General features: G+C 43.1%; 1 protein-coding gene across 1 annotated transcript in view; it reads right to left on the bottom strand.

The window, feature by feature from the left end:
* Nucleotides 1-8,318: 8,318 nt before the first annotated feature.
* The window catches only part of LOC136697349 (uncharacterized), a 39,541-nt gene continuing 22,191 nt past the window's right edge, over nt 8,319-25,668 (bottom strand). The window contains exons 5-12 of the mRNA XM_066672385.1: nt 18,446-18,630; nt 13,556-13,687; nt 13,218-13,361; nt 12,059-12,170; nt 11,729-11,889; nt 11,420-11,503; nt 9,723-9,806; nt 8,319-9,346 (exon numbers count right to left, since the gene is read on the bottom strand). Coding sequence (XP_066528482.1) covers nt 8,319-9,346; nt 9,723-9,806; nt 11,420-11,503; nt 11,729-11,889; nt 12,059-12,170; nt 13,218-13,361; nt 13,556-13,687; nt 18,446-18,630 — 1,930 coding nt within the window. The remainder of the gene's footprint in view (nt 9,347-9,722; nt 9,807-11,419; nt 11,504-11,728; nt 11,890-12,058; nt 12,171-13,217; nt 13,362-13,555; nt 13,688-18,445; nt 18,631-25,668) is intronic.

The raw sequence follows: 25,668 nt of genomic DNA, 5'->3' as shown, positions 1-25,668 counted from the left end.
CTCCTATATACAGTTACAGCACTGAAATACTGACACACACCAGCTACAGACATTTACTCCTACATACAGTTACAGCACCGAAATACTGACACACACCAGCTACAGCCATTTACTCCTACATACAGAAACAGCACCGAAATACTGGCACACACCAGCTGCAGCTGTTTACTCCTACATACAGTTACAACACTGAAATACTGACACACACCAGCTACAGCTGTTTATGCCTACATAGAGTTACAGCACCGAAATACTGACACACACCAGCTACAGACATTTACTCCTACAAAAAGTTACAGCACCAAAATATTGACGCACACCAGCTACAGCCGTTTGCTCCTACATACAGTTACAGCACAGAAATACTGACACACACCAGCTAGTCATTTAATCCTACATACAGTTACAGCACCGAAATACTGACACACACCAGCTACAGTCTTTTACTCCTACATACAGTTACAGCACTGAAATACTGATACACACCAGCTAGAGCCGTTTACTCCTACATACAGTTACGGCACCGAAATACTAACACATACCAGCTACAGCCATTTACTCCTACATACAGTTACAGCACCGAAATACTGACACACACCAGCTATGACCGTTTCATGTTTCACGGATCAAATCTGTACACACTGCCTTACTGTACACAGTGCACATCTGTGCATCTAATCTCATTATAACAGCATTAAATTAAATATAAAATTAAACGTTAAAATAAATTAAAATTAAATTTAAAAGTCATCCAAAGTAGTGCATTGTGAAATAAAGCATTGTGTATAGTAGTGCGGTGTACAGTAGTGCAGTGTGTATAGTGGTCCAGTGTACAATAATGCAGTTTGTACAGTAGTATAGTAGTACAGTGTACAGTAAGGCAGTGTGTACAGTAGTGCAGTGTGTACAGTGTGCATTGGTGCAGTGAGTACAGTAGTGCAGTGTTGATGGTGCAGTGTTCATGGTGCAGTGAGTACAGTAGTGCATTGTGTGGTGTAGAGTAGTGCAATATGTACAGTATACAGTAGTGCAGTGCACAGTGGTGCAGTGTGTACAGTGTACAGTAGCGTTGTGAGTACAGCAGTGCAGTGAGCACAGTAATGCAGTGTGCAGTATTGCAGTGAGTACAGTAGTGCGGTGTGTACACAGTGCAGTGTGTACAGTAGTATAGGTGTACAGTGTACATTAAGGCAGTGTGTATAGTGGTGCAGGGTATAGTAGTGTTTTGTACAGTTGTGCAGTGAGTATAGTATTGCAATGTGCAGTGGGGCAGTGAGTACAGTAGTGCAGTGTATAGTAGTGCAGTGTGTACAGTGTACGGTAGTGCAGTGGGTAGAGTAGTGCAGTGTAGAGTGGTGCCATGTGTACGGTGTACAGTAGTGTAGTGAGTACAGTAGTGCAGTGTGTACATTGTACAGTAGTGTGGTGAGTACAGTAGTGCAGTGTGTACATTGTACAGTAGTGTGGTGAGTTCAGTAGTGTAGTGTGTACAGTGTACAGTATTGCAGTGTAAAGTAGTGCCTTTGTTGTGGTATGTTTCCTGGCCTCATTTATAGTTTATAATGTTCTGTTCAAGGCTTATTTTTAGCAGAATTCCCTAATTACAGTTTTATCGCTTAGCGCTGCACTGTGCTTCAGCTTTAACCCTTACAGTCCACAGACTCATTTACTCAGGGGATTCCCTCCATCCTCTCCCTCCCTCACTCTCAGGCTTTCTTTCTCTTTCCTTTTCTCTCCTGTATCTTTCTTCATTTCTTTGTCCTGCTTTTCTTTTCTTACCATCTCACTTCTTCCTTGCTCTATTTCTATCCTATCTCCGTCTCTCTCCCTCTCACTCCCACCTTTCTTTTATTGTTTCCCTCTCCTCTCCACCCACACTCTAATGAATGAGTAGCTCATTAAAGTCCAGCTGCCATGGGTCTGTTAAGCTCCACCCCTTTCCCTCAAACTAACCTTTCATATGAATATTGTTCTCTCTGTCTCTCTCTCTCTCTCTCTCTCTCTCTCTCTCTCTCTCTCTCACTGCATGTCACGCTGTGAAACACCATCTGTGCTGAGAATCTGATCTCGAGTCGTCTGGGGAGAAATGAATCGATTCCACCACATCTCAGATCTATTAACAATGACTGAATCATGTATGAGATGACTCAATGCGTATTTGAGTGAATCCCAATCTGGTTCTTGCAAATTTTATGGATCAGAGTCAGATTCAGAGTCACAATCTGTATCAACATCAGAATCATATTCAGAATTAGAAGAAATATGAGAATCAGAGTCAGAAACCACCTCTGAATCAGCATCAGAAAGAGAATCCAAATGAGTTTTAGAAGGAATCATCTTCATTATTAGAATCAGAATTACAGAATATTTCTGGGAAAGTCTAGAAGCTTTATTTTTCCTGCAAACTCCTGCAGAGCCGTCTGAGGGCTGGAAGGTCAGGCTCATTAACAGTGCTGTCCAGCCTTTGTCCGACACGGACTGAGATTTCTCCAGAGTTTCTGAATCTTCCTCAGTGTTATGGACAGTAGATGCTGAGACCTAAAAACAGTGAGATCTCACAAAGTTTGGGCCAAAATTTTGCCCATGCTCCTTCTCTGCTGCAGAGACTGACCCTTTGATATTCTCCTCTTTACAGTGGACTCTTCTGAACTGAGGAAGTGGAACATTCTATAAACTCTTCGCTCTGATTTCACTTTTTTGGAGCGAATTACATTCGTCGGATTCTAAACGTGTTTATATTCACAGAGTACAGTTCAGTTCAGAGACAACACTGGAAATCTGTTCTTTGGGATCATTATAACTGTTGTGTCGTATTAAAAATAACAATTATGACTTTATTAATAAAAACACTGGAGTTTAAATATTAATGCTATATTCACAGTCAATAAAATGAAATCCCCATCTGTAACTGGTCTAAACCCACACTCACACAGACTTTTGGACACAGTATTATCCCCAAGAACAGAACAAACCCATGACAGTCTTCTGCAGCTTTTTCCTGATGGAGCTCAGAACCAACGCAGCGCCCAATAAACTCTTCACTTTTCACACGGCTTCAGTCTTAGGTTCTTTTCTGTTGAATAAAAGGAGAATTGTGATTTTTAACACAACACAACAGTCACCATAAAAATACAAACGCGCGCATTACTGTAATCTAACCAGCGGTGATTGCTCTAAGACTGCAAGAGGAGCTCAGCTTCCCCTAAAATGTAAAAAAATAAGTGATCAAATATATTCTGTTGTGTACATGTTATTGAATAAATATGGACTACAACGCGCTCAACTTTTGTTCAGAATCAGCTTCTTATCACTGGTAAAGACGCGGCTTTCCTCTCAATCATTCGTGCAGCTTCACAGCTTTAAACAGTGTCCAAAGAGTTCAATAGCGAAGCAGCGAAGTGCAGTGAAACGAGACGAGTCATTGGATAAATGCTGGGCTTTGTCCCGCCCATCGGACGCTCAGCGTCTCTGGGGGTCTATGGGGCAGTGGGCAGGCCTCGGCTGGCCCGGACGCTCAGCTTCTGCATGATGATTGGATGATCTGTCTGAGGCTGAATCCCTTTTTGATTGACAGCGAAATGAGCGAATCAGCGATCCTTTGGTGTAAAGATCCGTGGGAGCATTACATTTTCATTCTGTTCTGAGTTGGCCCTCAAACTTGGCCCTCAGGTATCCACCCGTGGTCCGCTGTCTTCTTGCTGTCAGGAGTCCACTCGAGTGGTTTCATTGTTTTTACAGATATTTTGCAATAAACTCTAAAAACTGCACTAATAAAAGCACAAATATATTAAACAACAGTGTTTTGCCGTGGCACAAGGCCGGAAGACAACGAAAAAAAGAAAATGTGAGGAAAGACACTGTTATTGAAGACATCTTTATTGTTCTCTGAGTGCAGACACACATTCGTCCAACTCTTGATGGACCAGTCGCTGCAGGGATGAGAACAGTCCTGTGCTCTGGTACACACCACGCTGTGTCTATGGGAACAATCCATCAAGCTTAAGACCTTGCTAGGTTGTTGCCATGGTTTCCTCTGTGGTTGCTAAGGTCTTGCTAGGCTGTATCCGTGGTATCATGAGTGGTTGCAAATATGTTGCTAGCCTGATTCTGTGGTTTCCTAGGTGGTTGCTAGGCTGTTGCTATGCTATCCTAGGCGGATGCAAAGGTGTTAGGAGATAGTTTGTTTGCTAAGCTTTTGCTAGGATGTTGTTATGGTATTCTAGGTGTTTGCTAATGTGTTGCTAAGCCTGTTGCTATGTTATGCTAGGTGGTTGCTAAGGCTTTGTGTGAAGCATGAGTGCCTTTTTATATTGGGGGTGTGGTGTGTCAGAGAGTTTGTGTGTGTGGTGTGAGGTGTATGACAGTGTGTTTGTGGTGTGAGTGTGTGTATGCGTGTGTGTGTGTGAGAGAGAGAGAGAGAGAGAGAGAGAGAGAGAGAGAGAGAGAGAGTGGAAATTTACATAGAGATTATTAGTGATACAAAATCGCTCCAGTGAAAAAAAAAAAATATCTTAAAATTCACTATATTTCATTTGAGGATTGTATCGGGGTAATCTTTATCAGACAGATGTGGACTCTCCGAGGGTCTCGTCCTTCATGAGACAGTCCACTCTGTCCTTCCGGTTCTGTTCCGCTGTAAACAACAACATCAACACTCTCTCAGAATGAGTTTTTATAATGCTTTATACTCGCTGAATATATGTGTAGAAATTAAATCATGAATGGACTGATAAAATAGTCCAGAATTACAGTGAAACAATCTCCTTTCATTCATTCATTCATTCATTCATCCTCTAAACTTCTTCATCCTGATCAGGGTCACAGTGTGTCCAGAGTTCACCCACAATCACTGGACACAACACAGGATACACACTGCAGCTGTATTTGTACCTGTGTGTGTGTGTGAGAGAGAGAGAGAGAGAGAGAGAGAGGTGTAAAGACCTGAGTGTTTCCCTCCTTTTCTGTGTTTGATGAAGCAGAAGATGAGGAGGATGAACAGCAGCAGAACCACAGCAATGATCAAACCAGTAATCCAGCCCTGATACAACCCTGAGACAGAGAGAGAGAGAGAGAGATTGAAAACACCTTTATTATAGCCAAAAAACAGAGACATTACAAAACATGTAATCATTTATATAAACATTAAAAGGATTATAATAGAGAGATGTCTAAAAAGTCAACATCAAATCATCATTTTCCTCAACTCTGCTCAGAACTTCATTTATTCTATTTATTCCTCAAATGGATTCAAACTCTGTCAAGTTCCCAGTCAGTCTGTAATACGCATGCTCTAATCTGAGTCGCGCAGCCACTAGTCCCTCAAACACAGCCCTCACTTCCAGAGTGAGGAGCACACAGTATTTGAGGACAACAAATGTGAGGATACAAAGGAGTTTAAAAACAATGGCTCCTCAAATAACCAGGTGCCGGCAGGTGTCTCAGTCAACCTGGAAACTACAAAGACTCTCCAGGCCTCCATCACCAATCTATAGAACGGAGTAAGTCCTCTAAGTTCAGCTTCTCTCAAGTCTATGAGGAAAAGATGGAGATCAAAGTTCAGACCACCAACTCGTTGTAAGAGTGCATTTCCAGTGTCCATCCATGCAGGACGCTCTTGGCACATCAGTCTCTGAGCAACCTCCAGACGAAAGGCCATAACCCTGGACCCGATGTACACCAAACCCTGTGCTCCCTCTTGAACTGGCAGATACAGGGCAGCGGATCTGATCCAGTGTTGACCCGTCCAGAAGAATGTCACCAACAGTCTCTGTACCTCCTGCACCAGTCCAGATGGTGGCTGTAGAACACTGAATCTGTGCCAAAGGGTGGAAGCAACCAAGTTATTGGCAACCAGCACCCTCCCCCTATAGGACAACTGGGGAAGCAACCATTTCCACTGAGACAATTTGGTGCACACTCTCTCCACTGCGCCATTCCAGTTTTGTTTCTGGAACTCATCTGTCCCAAGAAACACACCCAGTACCTTCAAGCCCTCTGTAGCCCACCTCAAGCTGCCTGGAAGGGAAGGTAATCCCCCTGCCTTCCTCTGACCAGCCCATAATGCCTCACTTTTGTCCCAATTGACTTTAGCTGAAGAAGCCTTCTCATACAACTTTAAAGCCTCAGACAAAGACCTCATGTCCTGTTTATCATTAATAAAAACTGTAACATCATCAGCGTAGGCAGAAAGTGCAATGCTTGGACACTGATGTATTTGTGCAACATGAAACCCCACTATCCTCTCTCTCAGACGGAAAAGCAACGGTTCAATAGCCAAACTGTACAACTGACCAGACATCGGACACCCCTGCCTGATGCCACGGGAAACCCCAATTGATCTGCTCAGCCCACCTCCCACCTTCACCATACAGGAGGCCCCAGAATACAGCAGCCTCACCCAGCCTGAAAAAACATCCCTAACCCCAAACACTCTAAGAACATTAAAAAGGTACTGGTGATCAACTCGATCAAAAGCCTTCTCTTGATCGAGAGCAATCAACCCAACAGATCTCCCAGAAACCTTACAGAGATCCAGAATGTCCCGCACCAAAAACAAATTATCCATAATAGTTCTGCCTGGGATACAATAAGACTGATCCTTATGCACCACGGCAGAGAGAGAGTGTTTAAGTTGGTTCGCCAGACATTTGGAAAAAATATTATAGTCTGTGGTTAAAAGAGCGACTGGTCTCCAGTTCTTTAAAAGTGACAAATCCCCTTTTTTGGCAGTAACGATAACACAGCACGCAAACACGAATCAGGTAGAACCCCATCCCTACTGCATTCACAAATTACGTCATAAAAATCACCCCTAAGACATTCCCAAAAGTGCTTATAAAAGTCATCTGGAAGTCCATCAATGCCTGGGGATCGTCCAGTGTGGAGCTGCCCAATCGCCACAGTAAGTTCTTGCAAAGTCGGTTCAGAGTCCAGAGCAGTTTTGGCATCAGAGTCCAGCTGAGGCAGTCCCTCCAGAAGCTGGGCAGCGCAGTCAGAGTCACAGTGTTCAGCAGAGTACAGGGCAGAGTAAAAGTCCACCGCATATCTGCGCATTTCCTTATTGTCTGTAGACACTCTTCTGAGAGACGAAGACAGGCCATCCTCTTTTGCTGAGCAACTGAACGTTCCAGGTTAAAGAAGAAAGCCCTTGGGGCATCCACGTCTCTGAGAGAACAGAAACAGGACCTAACCAAGGCTCCCTTCACCCTTTCATCAAGGAAAGAACTCAGCTCTGACTTTTTGCGTTGTAGAGTCCTGACAACACTGGGGTCACAGTCCGCAGTCAGACCACGCTCCAGAGACTGTACATCTTTCTCCAGATCCCGAATCACCTGCTTAATCTTAATACTGGACCTAGCGGCGTATTGCTGACAAAATATCCGTATTTGTGCTTTCCCAACTTCCCACCACTGCCTCAAATAATCAAACCGCTCCTTCTCCTTCCTCCACTGTTCCCAAAAGCATTTAAACTTCAACATCGTGCAGAAGTTTCACATTGAAATGCCAGTATGAAGAGGTGCTAAAAAAGTGTGATAGACTAATTGTGACTGAAACTAAGTGATGGTCAGAGAACCCCGAAGGAGAAATGGTGCTATCAGTGATTCTACTGCTAAAATGCTTGGACACATAAATCCAATCCAGCCGGGCAGCACTGAATCTACCATCTGAGACCTTCATCCAGGTGTACTGTCTCACTGAAGAGTCCTTCACCCTCCACATGTCCAACAACTCAAACTCTTTTAGGAGCCTGGACAGACACACAGCGGACTGTATGTGTGGTTCCTCAGTAGTTCGGTCTACAGTGAAATCCACTGTACAGTTCCAGTCTCCCCCAACAACAAAACACCCATCATTAGCGCACTGCCTCAAAGCATCCCTCAGTGTATTAAAAAACACAATGCGTTCATGTCCCACATTGGGGGCATAGATGTAAGAGCTTTCAATTACAGCTTTTACCACTACGAGGCGACCCTCCACCACCTCCACTGTGTGTAAAATCCTGGCTCCTGACGAGGGAGAGAAAAGAACGGCTACCCCCACACTCAAGTTACTCCCATGACTAAGAACCTGCTGCCCCTCCCACTCCATTGCCCAGTCAACTTCATTCTGCACATCGCTGTGTGTTTCCTGAATAAAAATGACATGCAGTCCCTTCAGTTTTACTCTGTCAAACACTAAAGCACGCTTACGTCTGTCTCTACCTCCGTTAATATTAAAAGAACCCACTCTCAAAACTTCCATGTGTAAATTTAAAGAAGAAAAAATAACTAGAAAATGAAAAACTAGCAGAGACAAAGAAGAAAACGTGTGACACCCGATCACTGGAGGCTAGAAGACTTTCTCTTCGCCACCTTTCCACTTTTCCGAATAAATGTAACATGCTTCTTCAGCCGAAAACGTTTCTTTTCACTTAAGGCATCGAGGCCCACATTTCTCTGCAGCATCGCCACTGACCTCACAAACTTATCTACGTCTGGGAAAAAATCTGTAACATTCACCTGTTTGCCATATGTTTCATCTAAAAAATGATTCACCTCTTCTAAACTGTACAGTGACCGATCGACCTGAGCAGGTCCCTGTGATTCAGCCTCAGCATCTCCACTGGGCTCTACCTGAGAGGAGTCCAGTTCACTAAGAGTGCTCTGAGACCCAACATCACCCTCATCAGAGAGCCCCTCATCCATCTGTGAATCAGTAACCAATGGCTCCTGCCTCTCTACCGCACTGCACTCCTCAGGACACTTCTGCAGTCCAGCAGCGCTGGTACTAGGTACCACAGGCTCGGGCTCGACCACAGCGGGTACCTCCCGCTGCTCGGTCTGAGCCCCAGCCCGTCCCACCTGAGAGTCCGAAGCCCCGCCCTCCTCCGGCGCTGCGTCCCCAGCAGTACTCGCCCCGGGTCTACCGTCAACATTAGCATCAGTGTTAGCGTTGTCCTCCTCCTGTCGTTTGTGTGGACAGGCGAGCCGTTTATGCCCAACGTCTCCACATTCAAAACAGCGCATGCTCCCCGTACTCGCGTACACCGTGTACGTCCTGCCTTCATGTTTCACACGGAGAGAAATATCAAGCGGGTTTACAGGGGGATCTAAAATCATGTAAACATTTCTCCTAAAAGACACTACGTGTTTCAAAGCCGGGTGTTTACAGCCCAAAGGAATATTAGTGAACAAACTGGTGATTTTACCGTAGCGCGCGAGCTCTCGCCCCAACGCGTCGTTGGGAATAAACGGCGGGACATTTGAAACAGTGATCCTTGTTGACGGAGCAAACAGCGGCGAGACCTGCACAAACGAGTCATTAACAACCAGACCACGTTTGATCACCAGACTAACAAGCTTCTCTTCTCTTAGAAAAACCACAACAGCTTTATTCATGCGGGAAGTAGACTGAATATTTTCATGACCCACAACTTCTCCCACAGCGACAAGTACATCCTCCACCATGACATTATCCTCAGTAACACATCTAAAGCCATGGCAGAAGGACAGAGGTGGTGTCTCTCCAAGTCAGTGACACTGACGTGGTGGTGGTGTGTTAGTGTGTGTTGTGCTGGTGTAGAGTGGATCAGACACAGCAGCGCCGTTGTTCTCACTCCACCCAAAATATCGAGGACACATCGGTTGGTGACTCACAAATGACTCTTCTCTAATGAGGTTACTTCTAAAGAACAATGGTGTACTGTTGCCTGGTAACATTGTGCTGTTGTCATGGTGACGTACCTGCAGCAGGTGTGGTGTAAGACTCAGAGGGGGGGCTGTAGTCATTGGTGCTGATGCAGAACTGCAGCAGAGGGTGATTTTTTCCTGCAGAAGCAAAGTAAACGTCCATGAAACATTCCGTCATTTATTTACTCATTTATTTACTTATTGATTTTACGCAGTGAAAAATCACAGAGCATCATCACCAGCGAAAATATCATTAAAAAAAACAGTGACAAAAATATTCAATGGTGATATGTTTTAAACAAACAACAATAGATAAGAACTAAATAATCATTTGGAAATGAGAACTATGATGAAATATAGTGCACTTTTCATCAGTGAATAAAAACTAAACTAACTGTGTTTTTACATCCTCTGTAGTGATGTTCAGTACTGTGCAGAAGTTTTAGGCACCAGAGATAATCAGATTTAAAACATTATTTATCAGAACAGCTAGTGTTTATTTGCTTAAAACAAACAAACAAACAAACAACAAATAATGTAAACATTAGAATAAACCTGTCACGCCCTTGATTTGTGTTTTCCCTGTGTCTGCATGGGTTTCCTCCGGGTGACTGTCTGTGAGGAGTGTGGTGTGTTCTCCCTGTGTCTGCGTGGGTTTCCTCCGGGTGACTGTCTGTGAGGAGTGTGTTGTGTTCTCTCTGTGTCTGCGTGGGTTTCCTCCGGGTGACTGTCTGTGAGGAGTGTGGTGTGTTCTCCCTGTGTCTGCGTGGGTTTCCTCCGGGTGACTGTCTGTGAGGAGTGTGGTGTGTTCTCCCTGTGTCTGCGTGGGTTTCCTCCGGGTGACTGTCTGTGAGGAGTGTGGTGTGTTCTCCCTGTGTCTGCTTGGGTTTCCTCCGGGTGACTGTCTGTGAGGAGTGTGGTGTCTTCTCCCTGTGTCTGCGTGGGTTTCCTTCGGGTTACTGTCTGTGAGGAGTGTGGTGTGTTCTCTCTGTGTCTGCGTGGGTTTCCTCCGGGTGACTGTCTGTGAGGATTGTGGTGTGTTCTCTTTGTGTCTGCGTGGGTTTCCTCCGGGTGACTGTCTGTGAGGAGTGTGGTGTGTTCTCTCTCTGTCTGCATGGGTTTCCTCCGGGTGACTGTCTGTGAGGAGTGTGGTGTCTTCTCCCTGTGTCTGCGTGGGTTTCCTTCGGGTGACTGTCTGTGAGGAGTGTGGTGTGTTCTCTCTGTGTCTGCGTGGGTTTCCTCCGGGTGACTGTCTGTGAGGATTGTGGTTTGTTCTTCCTGTGTCTGCGTGGGTGCTCCGGTTTCCTCCCACGCTCCAAAAACACATGTTTGTAGGTGGATTGGAGTATCCGTAGGTGTGAGTGTGTGAGTGAAAGTGTGAGTTTGTGTCGCCCTGTGAATGACTGGCGCCGCCTCCAGGGTCTGTTCCCGCCTTGTGCCCAGTGATTCTGGGTAGGCTCTGGACCCACCGCCGCACTGAACTGGATAAGGGCTACAGAAAATGAATGAATGATGTAAGGAGACATTCAGTGGGAGAAAGATGCTATTTAAAGTAAACATTATTATTATTCATTCATTCATTACCTGTTACCGCTTGATTTCCGACTGTTTAGTTTTGTAGCACTTTCGCTCTGTGTTTACTTTAACCGGAGCACTCTGTAGTTCTACAGTTACAGACTGTGTTAGAAGTTACTTCTCAAGAACGAGGGTGTACACTCTGATAACGTTGTGCTGTTGTCATGGTGACGTACCTGCAGCAGGTGTGGTGTTAGACTCAGAGGGTGGGCTGGAGTCACTGGTGAACTGCAGCAGAGGGTGCTCAGAGTGATTTATTTCTGCAGAAGCAAAGTTCATTTATTACTAGTTTATTTCCTCGTTTATTGTCTGTCGCTGTGGGTCTGGAGCCTACCCAGAATGAGAGAAGGATATCTGACAGAAGGTATTTTAAAGTGTTCCTTTAAGAAAGTGTTCACACAAAGATTATATCACAAAACCTGACATTATGAAGTCACATAAAACAAAACCAGGTTCTCTGTGTGTAACTGCATCTCTCCACTTACTGAGCACCGCCAGGTAAGCAACGATGGAGAGATTGAAGTGTTTAACAGAACAGCTGTATGCCCCTGCGTCCTCGCTTCTGACATCGGTGATCCTTAACGTGCCGTTGGTTAACTGGGACACTCGTGGGTCAGATAGAACTGTTTCCATATTCTCGCTTTCCCTGAAAACAACAACATCCTCCAGTAAAATCAACAAAAACAATCTGAGGAAAATAACCAGGTCCTGATTTACAAAAAAAATAGAATTCTTAAAGGTAAACCTTTCTCTAAATACTCTGAGATCAAAAGACAATTTGAAACTTTTATTTTGAAAAGAGCTGAAAGTCTTACCAGCTGATCTGAGGCCATGGGGAACCGAACGAGACGCAGTCAAGAGATGCAGAATCTCCTTCAGTTATATTGTACAACAGTTTATCACTGGTTAATATCTGTGGAGAGAGGTCTGAGAGAGAGAGAGAGAGAGAGAGAGAGAGAGAGAGAGAGAGAGAGAGAGAGAGAGAGAACTAAGAAAAACAAAAGAAAAGTGAAGAGCAGCAGAAGTATTTTTAATGACATCAAAGCTGCAGAGTAGGTGGAATGACACTCTCCACAGCTGAGTGTCAGTGACTGGGTGACTGTGGGAATCAGGTGTCTACAGGTGTGACTGTGTGTGAAGGTGTGTGGGTGGAGACTGAGTGATGATGAGGATGGAGGTGAGTGGATGGAGAGTGAGTGATGATGAGGATGGAGGTGAGTGGATGGAGAGTGAGTGATGATGAAGATGGAGGTGAGTGGATGGAGACTGAGTGATGATGAGGATGGAGGTGAGTGGATGAAGACTGAGTGATGATGAGGATGGAGGTGAGTGGATGGAGAGTGAGTGATGATGAGGATGGAGGTGAGTGGATGGAGAGTGAGTGATGATGAAGATGGAGGTGAGTGGATGGAGACTGAGTGATGATGAGGATGGAGGTCAGTGGATGGAGACTGAGTGATGATGAGGATGGAGGTGAGTGGATGAAGACTGAGTGATGATGAGGATGGAGGTGAGTTGATGGAGAGTGAGTGATGATGAGGATGGAGGTGAGTGGATGGAGACTGAGTGATGATGAGGATGGAGGTGTGTGGATGGAGACTGAGTGATGATGAAGATGGAGGTGAGTGGATGGAGACTGAGTGATGATGAGGATGGAGGTGAGTGGATGGAGACTGAGTGATGATGAGGATGGAGGTGAGTGGATGGAGACTGAGTGATGATGAGGATGGAGGTGAGTGGATGGAGACTGAGTGATGATGAGGATGGAGGTGAGTGGATGGAGACTGAGTGATGATGAGGATGGAGGTGAGTGGATGGAGACTGAGTGATGATGAGGATGGAGGTGAGTGGATGGAGACTGAGTGATGATGAGGATGGAGGTGAGTGGATGGAGACTGAGTGATGATGAGGATGGAGGTGAGTGGATGGAGACTGAGTGATGATGAGGATGGAGGTGAGTGGATGGAGACTGACCGATGATGTGGATGTAGATGTTGATGAGGATGGTTCCGTGTTGGTTGGAGGCTTCACACTCATACACTGCAGTGTCATCGTAACGCACATCATTCAGAATCAGCGTTCCCCTGGAGACACGCCTCCTCGGCTCTTCATTTGTCTCTGTAACACACACACACACACACAGGAACTCTGCTGACTCTCCCCGTGATGTCAGGTGTGTGTGGGTGTGAGTGAGTGAGTGAGTGAGTGTGTGTATGTGTGTGTACGTGTGTGTGTGTGCAACTTGTATAGGAACTCCATTGATTTTCCAGGTGATGACAGCTGTGTGTGTGTGTGTGTGTGTGTGTGTGTACCTTGTATAGGAACTCCGTTGATTCTCCAGGTGATGTTAGGTGTAGGGATGCCCTCTGCCTGACAGTCCAGTCTCACTGTTTCTCCAGGAGCATAGCGATGACTTTGAGGCTGTTTACTCCAGTACGGAGCAGCTACACACACACACACACACACACACACACACACACACACACACACACACACACAGAAAAAGTTGGAACATCCACAGAGCTTCATTTAGAAAAGAAATTAACAAGCTCTAGAGAAAACCCACCTGTATTAAAGGCACATTAAGGCACTGATTATATTGCATTATACCACAGTTAGTCCTGACCTTGGCTCAGAGACATTCCAAGAGCGACAATATTCCTGGATGTCTTCCTCAATGTTTTCACCCTCTCAGACGCTGCCTCTCATCTGGCACCAGTTTTTTAAAGGCATGTAGTTTATGGAACCACTAAAGCCCCTTTTCACTCCTCTACTCTTGATCCAAGACACCAACCAAACCCTCAAATAAATCAGGTTCTTATTGTGACAGTTCTGTAACAGTTAACCACTAGCATGCTTGTAATTTTTAAGGTTTTGGCTTCATACACATTTTGGAACCACTCTGAACTCCCCCAAAACATCTGAGTTCACCTCCCCATTTAAGCCCTTAGGAGCATGGTCTGTACTTGCAAAAGCTACTTTTCAACAACGCAAATCAGTCCTTCATCAAACTTCCAAGGCATCGATCGTCATTCCAGATTAAAACCTCTGGTGATCAAGCTTTTGAGTTAGAAGAGAGAAGAGAGAGAGTTTTCCAGCTGGTCACGAGAGAGTGGATGTGTTCTGATAAAGGCGGAGTGGGTTTGGACTTCTATCCCGGAGGTTCAGCGCTGCAGGAATGGAATGAAACAGTGTAAAGTGTGAAACTGCCAGCCAGGAAGTTAAATTAAGTTTCAGCTGTTGCCCCAAGGCAATAAAAATTCTAGGCAGAGATCTGTTTGTGTTATACATGAGCAAATTCAGGAAGCTTTAGTCCAGCGATGCTTGTCACCGCACCTCGGGTCTGCAGCCCAGGACAGACAAGCTTTTAGATTGCCAAAGGATGCAGATCCAGCAATGGAGTAAACCACAGACTTGTTCAGATGGGTCACCCCTCATGGCTGTGTTTCTAACCAAAGCCCTGGGAAAAACAAACAGCTGATGGCTGATGATGTGATGCTACAAGACCAATGGCTACAGAAAGCTCCATGATCTGCGCATCTGGGAAATCCTCTCCTCACATGTTTCCAACCTCTCCAGGGACAAAATAGAAGTAGAGTCATTTCATTTCATTTCAGAGTTTGGCATTGAGTGCATTTCTGGGTTAAATTACAGCTCTTTTTTTTAGAATTGAATTTAGTTACCTTACAGAAATTCCCTAAAAGCCAAAAATAACCAAACGCCTGTGTAAAAAGGTAGGTTTTCAAATCGAGATTTAAAAATTTAGAGTGTGTCTGAGCCCCCAACTGTAACAGGAGGCTATTCCAGAGTTGAGGAGATTTGTGAGAAAAGGCTCTTCCTCCTGCAGGGTTTTTCTTAATGCGAGGAACTAAGAGTAGACGGGCATCCTGTGAACAAGGTGTACATGAAGGGTGATAGGGTATGACAATTTCAGTAAAATACTGCAGGCCTAAACCATTTTGAGCTTAGAGGAGTATTTTAATATCAATGCGAAATTTTATGTGAAGCCAGTGTAGGGACCAAAGAGCTGGGTTTATATGATCAAATTTTTGAGCCCTACTGAACACACTGAACACACTGGCTGCTGCATCTTGAACTACCTGAAGATTTTGCAGTGATTTCCACGAGCTCCCTGCCAGGATCGCATTGCAGTTATTCTAGCTGTGAAGTTTTAAATTCATGGACTAGTTTTTCTGCATCCTTTAAGGACAAGACATGCTGAATTCTGGCAATAATGCGTAAGTGGAAAAGGTTTATTTAACTTTATTTGTCTGTCAAATGTGATCGCCGTATCAAAAGCTACTCCCAAGATTTTAATGAAGGTCCTGGATATTAGTGTTTAATTAAAATGAATATCATTATTCCCAAGTGAATGTTTCTAAGAATCTCTACCTAAAAAACATTTACATTTACATTTATGCATTTGGCAGACGCTTTTATCCAAAGCGACTTACAAAAGAGGATCTAAAATTCGAACTACAGCACAAATTATACAAAATACCTTACATTAAGTGAAATATGCAGGAAGTAATAAGTGCATTAAAGAAAGACATTCAGTGCAAAAGATACTCTCGGAAGAGCTGGGTTTTCAATGATTTCTTGAATGCGGAGAGGGTTCCTGTTGCTCTGATAGTGCTTGGAAGCTCGTTCCACCAGCGTGGTACCAGAGATGAGAATAGCCTCGACTGACCTGTACGGGGGGTTGGTCGTTTTAGTAGGCGCTCCTTTGAGGAACGGAGAGGGCGGGCGCTAACGTATGGTTTTAAGAGTCTATTGAGGTAGATGGGAACAGAATCAGTGAATACTTTGAAGGTCTTCATTAGTGATTTAAATTTGATGCGAGCAGCTAAGGGTAGCCAATGCAGCTCAACTAATAGGGGCGTGACATGTGCTCTTTTTGGTTGGTTGAAGACCAGGCGTGCTGCAGCATTCTGGATCATCTGTAGCGGTCTCACAGCACAGGCCGGAAGACCTGTCAGGAGGGCGCTGCAATAATCTAGACGGGAGATTACTAATATCTGAACAAGGAGCTGTGTTGTATGTTGAGTTAGGTATGGCCTAAGTTTCCTTATGTTGAATAGGGAGAAGCGACACGATCGAGCTACAGCGGTAACATGATCTGCGAAGGTCAGCTGGTCATCAACCATGACACCTAGGTTTCTTACAACCTTGGTGGGAGCCACTGATAGGGACTCTAGCTTGATGCTGATGTGGTGGAGAATAGCTTGCTTGGCTGGGAGGACCAGTAGTTCAGTTTTGGATAAATTCAATTGGAGGTGATGTTCCTTCATTCATGTAGATATGTCAGAGAGACAGTCAGAGATTCGAGTTGCCACGGAAGTGTCTCCTGGAGGAAAGGATAAATAGAGCTGTGTGTCATCTGCATAGCAGTGATAGGAGAAGCCGTGCAAATGTATGATTGGGCCTAGAGAGGTGGTGTACAAGGCAAAGAGGAGGGGTCCCAGCACTGATCCTTGGGGCACACCTGTGGTGAGGTGGTGTCGCGCTGATGTTTGTCCAAGCCATGACACACTGAAGGATCGTCCTGTGAGATAAGACTCAAACCAGGAGAGTGCATTGTTCTTGAAGCCCATGTCAGTGAGTTTGTTTAGTAAGATGTGGTGGTTGACCGTATCAAATGCTGCTGATAGGTCGAGCAGAATGAGAACTGAGGACTGACCTGTTGCTTTGGCATCTTTAAGAGCTTCCATTACTGACAGAAGTTCAGTTTCTGTCGAGTGGCCGCTCTTGAAGCCGGATTGGTATGAGTCAAGAAGGTTATGTTGGGAGAGGAATTTTGTTGCCTGCTTAAAGTCAGCTCTTTCAATGATTTTAGACAGGAAGGGGAGGAGAGAGACTGGTCGGTAGTTCTCTACTATAGAAGGAGCAAGAGAAGGAGTAGAGGTCTTACTTGAGCTTGCTTGAAGGTGTTTGGAAATGTTCCAGAGGTTAGTGAAGAATTGATTACATGAGTGGCTGCGGACACAATGGACGGGGCTATGGTTTGCAGTAGGGTGGTAGGAATGGGCTCCAGTGGACAGGATGTAGGATGGCCACCTCTAAGAAGATTTGATACCTCGTCCTCTGTGAGAGGAGTGAAAGAAGGGAAGGAAGCAGTAGGTTTAGGAGGATTCAAAGGGGGAGCCGAAGGCTGTGTAGAGGGGTCAGAAAACCGGCTGCTGATTGCAGCAACTTTGCTGGTGAAGAAGTCAGCAAATGCGTCAGCAGTGAGGTTGGTTGCAGGGGGTGGAGGTGGAGGGTTCAGCAGAGACTTGAAGGTTGAAAACAGCTTCCGGGTGTCAGTAGCGTTGTTGATAAAAACAAGACCTTAGATTTATCAGAATTTATCATGAGAAAATGTTGCATCATCCAGTCTTTAATACCTGTCACACATAAGCAACATCATTAGGTTTGGCTGATATATACAGTTGTGTACTCAGTGGTAGCATATAGAGGGTGAATAACAGAGGACCAAGCATTGACCCTTGTGTATGATGTGAGGATTTATGATTCAGATAAACAAACTGATAAAGGTAAGACAAACAGAACCTGAACAAAGCGAGGGCAGATCCTTTTATTCCAGATTTTTCAGCCTATCAAGTTACATCACATGATCTATAGTATCAAACGCTGCACTAAGGTCAATCAGCACCAAAACAGAGATAAATAACTGTGCTGGTACAGGACCCAGTAAACACAAAATTGATTGAGATGAGGTAATTAAACTAAGCAAGTCATTTTCTTTGACAAGGTTGAAGTACTCAAAGTGCACCTGAGGGGGGTTCATCTACAAGAGCAGATGTGGCTATGGGCTGATTTTGGATTTTTAGTCAAACTTTATCAGCTTAAAACTTATGAAGAACAATACTTTAGCCACTGCATCGCAACACCTCAGCAGCCACATGGGATAGCACAGCATCTACCGAGCAACATGTTAGCAACCATGTGGAATCATAGCAACAACCTAATGTCACCATAGCAACAACCTAGCAACTGTTATTCAACATTTATTTAGCAAACACTTTTATATGTACAATATATGCCAAATATAACTGCCAAAGAGTCACTTTCAACTGTTTCCATTGGCAGGACTTCCACAAACACTGGCATTTCCTTCAGGAATTGTATACAGTATATAGTTTACCAAGATTTACCCATAATACCAACAGCATCAATTTCACAAATGCAGTGTGTGTGTTTACCCTGCACTGTGACGATGTAGGAGTGTGTGACTTTTCCCAGAGTATTACTGGCGGTGCAGGAATATTCTCCGTCGACATTTTCTGAGATGTTCTTGAAGGTGAGCCAGCGATGGAACCTCTCTCTGACAGCTGAACTCGCAGAGAGGGATCCGTCCTTCTTCTCCCACACCACTGTGGGAGTGGGGCTGAGGAAGAGATCATCAATAAGCTACTGCAGTGATTCCAATGGAAACAACAAAAGTCATGAATTACTCTGTATAGCAAATCTGAGCCAAAGATTTCTTGCTTTGCCACATAGAGTCTGGTACCTCTCGGCATTTCAAGTCGCCAAGAACCACCTATTACTGCAGGAAATTTGACTGACACACAAAGGACCAATCACATGTCTGCTATTTTGGCATGACGTGTCGAGGCAGGCTTTCAGGTTGGACCAATAGCAGACCCAGTACAAAATGAAACACGCATTTGCATATACATGGATGTACAGACAGCAGAATCCTGACAGTGAGGGCAGATTTGTTCACTGAAATTATCAGACTCTCTGTCAACTTGTGGGTGGAGCATCTGTGGCTGAGACTAGTAGTGAGCTGTGAGTAAAGTGTGAGCTGGATGCCCATATATAGAGCTGTTATGGTCATGAATGTGGTGTTTGAAAACTTCTGCAGTCATGTCCTGTGGGAAACCTCACGCTTCCAAACTGGATCCGTTTCTCTTCTGTGTATATTTCTCCCCTGTGCCCCTTGTTCTCCAGTGAGGTATATTTATCAGACGGCCTCATAAGACAGTATTAAGAAATGTTCAGTGTGTTTTTATGCTCAGCCATATGAACATAAGTATGTGCGTTACAGAGAGGGATGTTTAGGATAAGCTGTCAGTGAGGCAGGACACTATTAATTTTACACCCTCCCTTAAGTGCATGCAAATGTAAACTATTCTCTATGTTTGCCTTATTTGGAAAGGAGAGAACAATATAGGCGAAAGGATCCGAGCCAGCGAGAGAGAGATGATCGGAGAGCTCAATTGAACACAACCTCTCACGGGATCCTTAAGAACCCGTAAGACACTGTTTTGGTAAATAAAGATGTATTTACACTTTTAACCGTGTCTGCGGAGATTCTTTTCCATCACCTATCTTCACAACACAGCAAAAGTTAACAACAAAGTTTGGCGACGAGGATGGGATATGAGCTGTGACCTGTTTGCTTCAGATGACCCCTGCATCCGAACTACCGCTTAAAAGCCGGCAAATAGAAGGTGAGATTTTCACAAATTTGAGCGCTGGTTGGGTGTTTGGGCTGTCTGATGCAGAAAGAGTTGCACCGAGATAGACTCATTAGTGTATGCAGTGTTGTGTTGGAAATGGTGTTGGATAAAGATTCTCCGTTCTAAATTTTTAACTATAGTCATTGTAATAGAGAAATGAAGGAAATAAAAGGGAATAATTAATAAGAGTAAAAAGGAAAAATAAAAGGAAAGGAAATGTTGAAGTATAAGTGTAGAATAGCTTAATTAGTAACGATAAGGTGAGCTGATGATGACATGCACGTTTGGGTAAACAGGGCCCTATTTTTGCTTGAAACTGTAAGACATGAATCACAGTCATTGCGTGAAAGTAAGCTTTGAGTTTTTTGGAATTGGATTGTATTGAAATAGTTAGAAGCCCTGGGCCCAGTGGCATTTGGTTAAAATTTATTTAAGGTTAAATGGTATTTAAGGTTTTAAGGATAACGAGAAGGAATAAAAGAGAAATATATGGAAAATAGAGGAAAAGAGACTTAAATAAAGAAAGGAAGCCGCTGATTTGAATAAGCCCTCTTTTTAGAGGCGGGAATAGCCCGGCCGCAAATCCTGAAAAATTCACTAGGCGATTTTTTGGGTCAGTTTGATGAGAAACTGGAGGTGTGATGCAGAGATTTAATTAGGGGTGCCCACTCGAAACACTGTTGACGAACACTGTATTGATGCTGCCTCTTTTTGAATTATTACACCTCATAAGGTAGCATAAATTAAAAATAAGGAATAAAGGAATAAGGAAATAAGGTAAGGGCGGCAATAAAAAGCATGCTGTTAATGTGTGAATGGGTCGACTATGAGAAATTGTGTTGAAAATGATGAGTGTGTGTAAGCGCTGTTTGGAGGATGTTGGAGTATGTGTGTGTGCCTAGTGAGTTAAGAAAAAAAGAGTGTCTTGCTGTGCATGTGTGTGTGTGCCTCACCCCCTCCCTTTTCCCTTTTCAACGTTGTCCCTTATAAGTAACTATGTGTGTGTGTGTGTCAGCTGAAAGAATTTTTTGGGAGAAAAAGGGGGAGTGATCAACCCCCTCCCTTCTGTGGTTGCATATTGAGTGTGTGTGGGGGAAAACTAGTTTCTCCCTTGCGCTGTAAAAAGCCATGAATTTTCTGTGGGTGTTTTTTTTTTTAGAGAAAGGGGGAAATGTGATAAATGAGAGATTTAGAAATTAATAGGGAAAGAAAATTGTAATGGTAAAAATTATGAGCTTCGTTCAAGGACAGTTATTTAAATGAATATGAACCTCAATAAAATGAGGGGTTTGTTTATTTATGACAATGAGCCTGAACGGAAGACGTTTTAAAATAAAAATATATAAAGTAAAAATAAATGAGCTTTCTGGGAGACAGTAAATTAAGAAAAACAGTAGAAAATGAGCTCCAGAGAGACGATTTTATGAGCTTTCTTGGAGACTATACATTAAGAAAATATAGACAATGAGCTCCAGAAAGACGTTTTTAGATGTTGAGAATAGGAGAAAGGAGAGCAAGGTGTAAAGCTGAGTAATTAATAGAGTACATTGGGGAAACTGTAAGGTTTAATTATGGGAACTAAAGGGAAAACTGTTATTGAAGAAAAAGGAGAAAAATTTTGAAATCTCCATATGATGGCTTTTATTGGGAGAAAAAATTGTTCATGGGTCTGGTTCCTCTTATTTTGTTGAATTTTTGAGATCTTATGCTTTGCGGAGGGGTCTCTTTCTGCAAGTGTGTAAGGCCTAGAATTCACTCTTGAAAAAGAGAAAAATGGCAGGACTTTGATTTTTGACGTACTGATAAAAGCCACGTTGATTTGATTTAAATAGAAACTAATAGTTATTGGGCAAATTAGAAAATATTGATGTATAGTGCTGTGCAGGGGTTTGAAGCTCCTGATAATGGGTGTGGTGCTTGTGTTGTGCTTATGATCTAAAATAAAAGGGAATAGAGGATTAATTTAACATAGTGTGTGAGAGTGAATTGGTGGAGCAGTAATTTGTTTGTGTTCTCTTTGAATGCAATAGTTTGATGAAATTGAAATACATTGAATGGGGTAATTGTTTTAGGCCAGTGGAACTGAGGAATGGCCTTATATGGAGAGAGCTGCTACAAGATGGAAATTAGAATTGAATTAATAAAGTGTGTTGGAATGGTGTTATTTCAGTTGCTCAGAAAAAGGGGGTGAATTTTATAGTCTATGGTGTTGAGATCTCTGTGAAGCACTGTTACTTTATAAGAGAAAAATAATAATTTTTAGCTGCCAACTGATAATTGAAAAATACTGCAAATGTGTGAATATTGGATAACTCTAAGTGTTTGGCATTGGTGCTTTCTGGGGTTTAAACATACCACTGCGATGTTTATATGTGAAGAGTACAACATAGTACATTAATCTTATCTTAATATATACATCTTAGGAACCAAGATGCAGGGTTGGAAACTTACTATCATGTGGTCATAGAATAGTATGTGAAATGTTTATGCTAAACTGGTTAAGCCGAACCAGATGTTAAAGGGAGCTGCATTAAGGATGAACTTATTGCCATCAATCACTTTAGACCCTTTTTAGGGGGGTTGAGATTAAGGTCGTTTGGGCTTCAAGCCAATGAAGAGATTTGTTGGAGGTGTTTACAATATTGAATGAAGGGTAAAAATGTTATGAATGAACTAAATGTTGGTAAATAAAATACAAATAAGCATATTGAATGTTTAATTACTAAGAAGTAAGCTGAATGTATTAAATTTCTATTTGTCTTTTTATCCTGTGGGGTGTGTGTGTGTGTGAGTTCTCAAATTTTAAAGGAGACAGTGAGAAGAGGACCGAGAGGAAAAAAGGGGGGTCAAATTTGCCCAGAGCAGAGCAGACTGCACAAAGGCTAGTCGTTTTATCCACAAACTTCTTTCACAAACACCTGCATTGATACATTTAGATTAAATCATTAATAAGTCTCATTATTAAAAAGTAATAATTGGAAATTCATTGATTTGTTTATCTATTTGCATTTAGTTCATTAGAGGTGCTATAGTACATGACATAGACTTCTTCAAAGAAAGCTTGGCAACAGGTTGTTCACTTTTAAGGTAATAATTGGATTATAAAGAATTAACAACGTGGTTTATGAAGAAAAATTATTATTTGAAAAGGGATTTCTGATCTAAGCTTTGCTATAAGTGTATGGGGTTGCAAATATTTAGTGGTAATCATATTTAGAAGTGCTTGTTGAGTCTTATATAAGTTTGTATATTCTTTAATTACAAGGTAGTTACTGAATGTTTAATAAATCTAGGTTTATGGTGCACTTAGTAGTTATATCACTTAATAAAGGGGATTTAGTGGTGTGAATTGTATTGCATATTAAGGTTTGATTTCTCTGAAGTTGGCAAATTCAATTGGGGATTGATTTTTATTAATTGTGGTAATATAGTGGCATATAAACAGAAAAAAAAAAAAAAAAAAAAAGAGGGAGAGAAATAATTAATAAGTGTAAGTTGGGAACATATTTAGTCATTATTATGCCAAAAATGGGCACTAATGTTTCAAAAGGGGTTACTCCTGTTGATATAGTTAAGAAAAATAATCCTCTAATAAAAGGCATTGCAAGAATATCAGAAAAATTTTATAAGCGATGGCCTGACATAGACCAACCATGGCCGGTAGAGGGGACACTTAACCCAGATGTAATTAAAACAATAGAGGTACTTGTATCAACATATAAAGCAGGACAGAAAAAAGGGCGTCAAGGAGAAAAGCGAAAGGAAAAAAGAGAAATAGAGCTTGGCATTCTCCAGTTATTTGAACAAGAGAGTCAGAAACTGATGAAGGCAGCGAAGGACAAGAGGGAGAAGAGTGTAGACGCGATTAACCAACTTACGAAAAAAACCGAAAGACAAATGGCCGAAGTTAATGTGTCTTTTTCACATGTGGACTCAGTTAAGACACCACCACCTTATGAGAAGGAAGTGAAACGTGAAAAAGCCTATCCTCAGCTTCCAGTGATTAGTCAAGGAGGAAATTATCACATTGAAGACGAAGATGAATGCATCATTGAAACAGGACAAGCAGAGACAACGATAAAACTGTATCCGAGTTCCAAAAGCAAGAAGAAAACTCGACGTCTGCAGACTAGAGGTGAACTGACAATGAGAAGGAGGACCATTGGAGATGAGGATCTGAGTGACCAGGAGGAGGCCATGGGTGGATACGACCCAGCCATCAGACGAATGCTGGCTAAAGCAGAAAAAAGAGGAGATGTGAGTAGAAGGAAAGAGGACTCAAGAGATGGAAGTTCTGATGAAACAGAGAATGAAGAAAGTGATGATGGATGGAAGAGTAAGGGATCTTTCTCTGAAAGAGGACTATTTCCTGAAACATCCAGCACAAAAGGAGAAGACAGACGAAAAGCTTTGAGAGAAGTAGAAAAAAGTATAGACCAATGTTTATTGAACTTAGATAATGCTTCTAGCTCACTGGAGACACAACTGAAAGAGTTGCAGACATATGAGGAGGATCTGAAAAATGAAGACACTAAAAAATCTGAAAGACAATACACTTTGCGTCCAAGGAAAGGGAAATCACTTGAAAAGATATGTCCAGTGATAGTCCGAGGACGGAATTTGGAATACAAGCCTTGGCAAAATACAGATATGTCAGATATCATGGAAAAGTTGCCTACTTTGCAAGAAGGAGCACATCCTTGGATTTCAAAATTAGAAGAGCTTCTGGTGGGAACGCAGCCAGCAATAGGTGACATAAAGAGACTTTTAGCAAATCTCCTGGGAGTTCCAGCCATGGAAGAAATTCTACAGAAAGCGGGCCTAGAACGATATGTAAGAACTGCTGTTAATGATCCAGAGCTGTTTGCTGCAATCAGAGGTCGAATGTGGAGAGCATTGAAAGATTCATTTCCAACCAATGTGCATCCTGACAATATCCTGATTGAGCCTTTGGGAGAAGAAGAGAACCCGAGAGCCTATGTGTCAAGAGTCCATCAGGTATGGAGAAATGTCACAGGAAATGATCCAGATTTAAATCAGATGGAACAGTCAATTTTGCGAGCCAAATTACAGAAGGGATTACCCTTACCAGTGAGAAGTAAACTGGCAGAAGTAGTGGGTCTTGGAAGCATGGCAAAGAGTGTCTATACAGATCATATAGCCCATCAAGTGGAGCTATATAGAAAGAAGGAACATGATCAGAAAATACAGGATGAAGAGACTCTCAGAAAGCTGAACCAAATACAACTGGTGGACAACAAGAAAAAAGAAAAGAAACAAGCTGTAGTCATACAAAGTCAGCCTCCTAATCAGCCAGGACCACATCTGGATCAGACTCAACCTCAAGTGAGCCAGTCAGCATCAGTTGCTCCAGTGACTCCCTGGCCACAGCCAGTGTTTGGTCAGGTGCAGACATGGAGAGGAAGAAGTCAAGGAAATCTAGGAAGAGGAAGACCAGGAAGATTCAGTCTGAACTTTCAGCAGCCTCCTGAAGTGTGCTATAATTGTGGACAGTTTGGTCATTTTGCTCGTGAATGCAACCGGCCAGGAGGAAACTTCAGGGGATACTTTAGAGGAGGATTCAGAGGAGGATTCAGAGGACAACCAAGGTCAATCAAGGGACCTGTGAACCCTTATAGGGGCCCGGAACCAGGATTCTAGGGATGCCCGGAGAACTCGTGTGGGAGGTGTCAGCTGGTAGCAATAGGGCCGGAGAGAGATCCAACAATAGAGGTGAAAATAAATAATCGACCATTGATAATGATGGCAGATAGTGGAGCTGCTTTCACCTGTATTCGGCCTGAAGATGCTATACACCTCCCCAGGTCTGGTCAGATGATTCGGACAATCGGGTTTGAGGGAGTAAAACAGCTGATTCCTCTCACAGAACCAATTGAGCTCTGCTATAAACATCTGAAGACTACAATACCCATACTGGTATCAGAACATACACCTATTGC

This window comes from Hoplias malabaricus, chromosome 5 (assembly GCF_029633855.1).
Source record: "Hoplias malabaricus isolate fHopMal1 chromosome 5, fHopMal1.hap1, whole genome shotgun sequence".
NCBI lineage: Eukaryota > Metazoa > Chordata > Actinopteri > Characiformes > Erythrinidae > Hoplias > Hoplias malabaricus.
Note: the sequence above shows the minus strand (reverse complement) of the source record. Positions and strands in the feature narration are given on the sequence as shown.